Below are 6,291 nucleotides of genomic sequence, written 5' to 3' on the forward strand. Positions count from 1 at the left end.
AGTGTCAGCAGGGAAAGTGACATCTGGAGGCTGAGGCCTCCGGGCATTAAAGTGATGCAGACATGGAGCCTATCCACTCAGTCAGTTACCATGTGTCTCTGGAGACCATGGCACTGCTGGTAGTAAAGTCTGAGCATAAATATGATCTGCCTGCTGTTGCAAATTGACTCACTGCTAATGAGGTCTGGCAAATGGGCACACTGACGGCAATTGACCGTTGGTGACGCCCGTTGGTGACGTCTCTTGGAAGGGAATCCCGTCACGTTCAGCTGTCACTTGTTGGCAGCATCAGTCGCACCCACTGAGCCTGTGCGGGCACCTGGGGATGCTGACCTGATAAGGGCTTTTCCTGTATCTATCAAAGCCTGGGCACCAAATCTAACTATAACAGCTTTTTCCCCCCTTTACCTTGGCTGAACTGTAGTTGCACAATGTGAAACGTCAAAGAACCATTATAGAGATTATTGTAACAGATTGTAGCATGTGTGATGAGAGTGATCATGAAAAAAACTGACCAGAAGAACTTATGTCTGATTATCTTTTTTTTCTTTCTTTAATTATGAAGTTTGTCATCTTGAACACATTATCAGATCATTATTTCTGTGTCCAAACGGGACTGCAGTTAAAAACACATACGGAACAGTTAAACAATCTCTTTGGAGCAACAGAAATCCATATGAAATAGCTCACATACGATGATAATGAAGTTAATCGGCATAGCCAAATAAAAACAAATTTGCACACATCACAAGAAAAAAAATACTCTTTAGACTCAAAAACACAGCTTTGGATCTGCCTGCTACATCAGCCCAAACTGTACAAAAATAGAGATTGATAGAAAAATATGAGATCTGACAAGTTTGCGAGAATATGATGAAGATCTTGCACTTAAAAAATATGACTTCTACACCTTTTGTTTTTGTGATAATACAAAACTCTCAACTCTGTCTTATTGCTGTCCAAATATTTCCGTGATTGTCTTTGTCTGTTTTCTACATTTTTAACATTATTTCCTCTCTGTTTGGTACTTTTTCATGCTAGGAGGAGATACAACTTTGACAGCTGTCAACTGCATATGCAGCCCAAATTTCCACATATCTCAAACTCTGATTCTTTTCCATAAAAACAGAAAAAGAGAGATGAAATATATATTGGCCTATATTCATCACCATTCATCATCTTTGAACCTTTCCTGGCTTAATGTGGAACATTTTGTAATGTTCTCCTCTGCTGAGTATCTGACTCTTCTAGGAGTGCACTTGCACGCCTGTCCATTCAAAAGTTACTCTGCTGCAACATCACTGAAAACACAATCCAATCTCCACCATTATGACAAACAAACAGCTCATTAGATCTCTGTGAGGTCTGCAGATATTAGCAGACGTCATAACAAGGATGCACATCTAACTCACTCTCTTGATCGGTATCATTTTCTGTCTTACACATGGAAAGATGTTTTTCTTTTTTCATGAAGCCCACATCTCTTTGACTGAGTTCAAACTATGTAAAGTAAATATTAAAGATGAAGTAGAAGATATTTAAATGAATGAAATGTATTTAATCTTTCCAGTGTTAATTTATAAAAGTGGTTGTCCCTGTTTCAGAATGTATTCCAAACACATAACATATTTGCTTTACTTTTCTGTTTGTCATAAATTTGAAATTTAAAGGTGCCCTATAGGGTTTTTGACTACTCACACAAAAAGAGTGTTTTTTTTCATACCAGTGAATTTGTATCATGAATGGCAGTAATGCACAAAGCATGGTAATACGCCAACAATGGCAGTAAAGAAGAAGACTGCAAGCTAGCAAACATGGACTTAAACAATGTTTACATTTTACAAATGTTTTATGAAGAGAATAAAGAAGTGGCTTCAGCACGTTTTGTTATACCTCAGGGACACACACTATGTATTTTAGTTTTGAGAAAATCCACAGGGCACCTTTCAATTTGTTCCACGTCAGCATATGGCTCAAATGTATTTTGATAAAGGGTCACGTAACGAAATAACATTTTGAAATCTTAATAGGCATTTTTTTTTTTTTTTTACACATTTCAAAAACATTTCTATTTGTTGCATGTCATCCCCCATAGATATTTATATTATCTTCTGTATGTAATGAACAGCTTTTTGGTCATCAACGGTGTCAATAAAACTGCAATTTAGAGCTTTTCCAGAGACTTTCCAGCCACGTTCTCACACTTGCTCTATTTTTGACAAACCTCTCCCTCTTCGTATCCATTCTGTACAACCATCTGTTTTACTGGTGTAAGCATGTTTTTATCCAACCACTGCCTTCCCCCTTTCTCTCTCTGTAGATGATGAGATAATTTTGTTACTTCCTCTTTGGTAACCAGGATGTGCAGCAGGACTGCAGATACAAGTTGAGACTTCTACTAAACATTGTCAAAAAATAATTTGGTTTAAAAAACAATCCCTCAGTATAAGAGACCTTACTCAGCATAGGTAAACTCTCTGTTCCACAATACATTCATTATCACCTTGAAAACAGTACTGCCAATTAGACAACTTAACAGTTCTGTATAATAAAGAATCACAAAAATATCTCTTCCCTTTCAGATTTATCGAGGCACTTAAAGAAAATTATTCCTGTACAGAAATAAAGCATGCATTGTTTTGTTGTTTCTTGTGTATTATTTTCAAAGTAGAACTTTGGATTTGTAAACAGTATCCAGTTCCTCATTTTGCATTGTCTGCGGAAATTGGAGTCCTACACAACAGTGCACATAGAAAGGTCAGAAGATCACTGTTATTTGACCATGAATCAATATCTTCAGCACGTGATATGGGTTTGGTTGTGTCCTCTTATCTCTCTATTACTCGTTGTAGCTGTATGTGAGTGTCTGCTTTGGTTTTTTGTTTGGAGAATGACCCACATTCTCCAAACAATTTCACATGTTCATCATTAAAAATGTGAGTGGCCAGTTTCTGTGAGCTGCAACTCACAACACATGAGGAACATATCATCATATCCAGGCTGTTGGTCTCTCCAAGGCTGAGCTCAACCTGTGGTTTGCTCTACCAAGAACCCGAAAACTGATGGGTCAGCCTCTCTCATTGGCTTGTCTCCTTGTGTGCTCAGCTCCTCCCGCTGTGGCACCATACCCCAGGGAAAAGCATTTCTATGGCCCACTTCTTTGATCCATGTTCCTTGTCCTCATTTCCCCTCCTTCTTTTCTTCTCTTCTTTTATGTACGCTATTTGCCCAATTTTGACTCCTGTGTTTCCTTTTCTCATTTCCCTCAATTTCCCATTTCAAAGAAGAAATAAAAAATGGCATCATTCATCCCTTTTAAAGGTGCATGAATCCCACCGGTTACACAAAAGCGAATGAATGTACACAAAGTTTAGTTACAGGGCAACCAGGTGGCATACATGGGATGTTGTGAATGATGAAGGTACTGCTGATGAGGCGAGGGAGGACAGGAGTAGACAGGCTGAACCTGCGCTACGTAATAGTTGCTGAAGTTGCCATTTGAGACATAAGGAGCCGGTTGGTAGAAGCAGGTGACATTGGCAGCATTGGGGATGGCGTTCTGCTCAGCCATGACTCGCAATGCTAGCGACGAGATGAGGTTGAGCGTCTGGCGCCTCTCGTGACCCATCAGGCACACCGTGCTCTCCTGCACCACATCGTACAATGTGGCCAGATAGTCGTACTTTCTGTCCTCCAGGTCCACAAAGTGGTTCTGCAAGTAGGACTCTAGCTTTCTCCTCTGCTCGCTTACATCAGGGAAGTCTATGAAGAAGCGTGAACACATGTAGCGCTGCAGCAGTTTCATCTCAGCATCAGAGGCTGCGCGGAAACCCCGCACCAGCAGGTGGCAGTACTTCAACAAGCCCCCGCCTCGGATCTCCTCGGGGCTCCTTGTGCAAATGAGGCGCTTGCGCAGGTGATCAAGGGCGGTGGGGAAATCACCGTAGACACTCTCCCCAAGGATTGTAGGGTGGAAAGTGGCAGCCATTGGGTGCTCAGAGCACTCATAGAAGAGTAGAAGTGAATCCAAGCGAATCTGGAAGGAGTCCACGCTGAACTCAAACTGCCGTCGAAGAGAGTCCACAAACTTGAGCTCCACGTTCTTTCCACGGTTGTTGGAAAGCGAGATGAGACTCCAGCGGTCTGAGTCATTGCAAACCTTCACCATCTTTTGCACATAGGCCTCCTGAAAAACACAATTTAAACATTAGCTATCACAGACTGGTAATAAAGGTGTTGATCTATGCATGTCCATTGCATCTCGTGTTTTTACAGGTTCAAGTGTCCATCAGGGAAAACTGAATTTTAAAAAATTAAAGACACTTAGAATAAAGAGCTTAAACACCTTGATGTAAACCCTTTATATTCAAACTTGTAACTGCAGAATGCGCACGTCATTATATTAAAAACATTTTATCTACCAACACTTTTTTCTCCATACTCCATCTGTCAGTTGAACACATAAGTGCAAATAATAGGGTATATTGGACCAGAATTATTTTGACCTTTTTAAGAAGAATATGTCTCAGTTTTTTCTCCTCTGGCAGGGGCCCGCAGCCTCCTCTTGTGTTACCTAACTGTGCTTTTTTCTCCTTTCAAAACTATAATATAATGTTAGTTCATACTAATAAGATGAACACCTCTTCATCTTATTACTCTGTAAAGCATTCTACAGCTGCTAATCAAGGAGAAATGTATTATACGGTGATCCTCTGGATATACATGTTAGTGTTAGTTTGAGCAGGTTTTGAACAACCAGGCACTCTGGTGCACCAAATTTGCACCAGATAAACATCTTGATTTAATCTCTGATGTTTTGCTGGTCACATCTGTTGGTGGGCCATTAGTAGCCTGGGTAGTCCTCGGTATCCAGGTAACTGAGGGCCGACTGATTAATGTGGATCCGACTCCAATTGGATTAGACAGAATCCTCTTTGAATTGGAAACCAACCTTTTTACTATTTGACGGATTATATCTCTGTGCTAGTTGTATGAACTGGGGGCAGGTCTTTGTTTTCTATTTCTAAATTGTATTCATAAACGTTGCACTGTATATAAAGGTGCATTTTGCCCACTGGGAATGCATGCACTGACTGGAAAATGCACAAAACTTCAGCAGAGTGTAAGGAAGAGTACATTTAAAGAAGATGAGGAGGAAGTTATACAAAATGTGCTCTGTCTTTCCTGGTTTGAAAGTTTGAGACAAAATGTAAATTTCATTTTGCAAATCATACAATATTCATATGTAAAAATGTCATATACTACCTTTAAGGTCACTGGTGTGATCTTTTCTTTGTTCACTCCCTCCGGCAAGAAGTCTAGAAGAGAGTCCAAAACTATATCTTTCACTATCTGAAACTCCATTTCTCCTTTCAGATCGGCGCAGAATATTAGGTCTAGATCTTTCCACCCCAGACCGCTGTCCTCATGAAGAACGTAGCTGGCAGCAGAGCCGTTCAGTCGCACCTCCCGGACATGTATCCGCTTCTCCTCCATGCGGCTCCGGACCACCTTGACGATATCCCGTGGCTTCACCTCCAGAGTGGGGAAGCTCCACCGGCCGTGGATGGGGATGGAGCCGGTGAGGATGGCGTCCAGCCGCTGCACTTGCTCCCAGTTGAGCACGCTGAGGTTGATGCTCTCCCCGTCCGAGCAGCTGTCGGCCACTGCAGACACCACATTCTCCTCCATCTTGATGAGAGGTAGACAGTAGAATGTAAACGACCAAACTTTCCACTAACTCCCTCAGGAGTTGTGGGATCAGCTAGCTATAACTTTTCTGTAGAATTGAACCTTCAGCGCTGATGTCTGTCATAACAACAAGAAGCGTCTTCACGCATGACGGAAAGAACTAGTTGGGCGGCGTTATACTTGTCCTACTTCTTACATAAAGTCTGCAGTCCAAACAAATTAAATTCTTGAGCTTCCCAGCCGTAAGGCTTAGTCACTGTCCAGCATCTGCTGCCCCTCTGCGCGCTCCGCTCCGACCCTGTCGCCAAACTCCGGAAAGCAGACATCAACTTTAACAGTCAAAATGCTTGTTCCCCACAGTGTCCGCTTTTTGTTACGCCCCAAAGGTTCTCTGACGCATCCATCACATCCGATAAAACGTTTCATCCACCGCAGAGGTTTTACTTCTTCTGCCCGCTGTGGCTCACTTTTACGCACAGATGATTGCGCATCTCCTCTGGATAATAACAACTTTGCTCGCCGTTTTAGGACTGCTACACTTTTCCATTGTACACCTACTTTGAGAAAGTGGTGTATGCTTTCTTATCCCTCACATTTTGT

At 41.7% G+C, this 6,291-nt stretch overlaps 1 protein-coding gene across 1 annotated transcript; it reads right to left on the reverse strand.

Annotated features, from left to right (window-relative positions):
• Nucleotides 1-535: 535 nt before the first annotated feature.
• On the reverse strand, nucleotides 536-6,291 carry LOC133997498 (terminal nucleotidyltransferase 5A-like). Its single transcript, XM_062437101.1, has 2 exons — nucleotides 5,266-6,291; nucleotides 536-4,186 (listed from the first exon to the last, which is right to left on the reverse strand). Exons 1-2 carry the CDS (start codon nucleotides 5,689-5,691, stop codon nucleotides 3,371-3,373), a joined length of 1,242 nt encoding a protein of 413 aa, XP_062293085.1. The 5' UTR covers nucleotides 5,692-6,291; the 3' UTR covers nucleotides 536-3,370.

This window comes from Scomber scombrus, chromosome 17 (genome assembly GCF_963691925.1).
Source record: "Scomber scombrus chromosome 17, fScoSco1.1, whole genome shotgun sequence".
Taxonomy (NCBI): domain Eukaryota; kingdom Metazoa; phylum Chordata; class Actinopteri; order Scombriformes; family Scombridae; genus Scomber; species Scomber scombrus.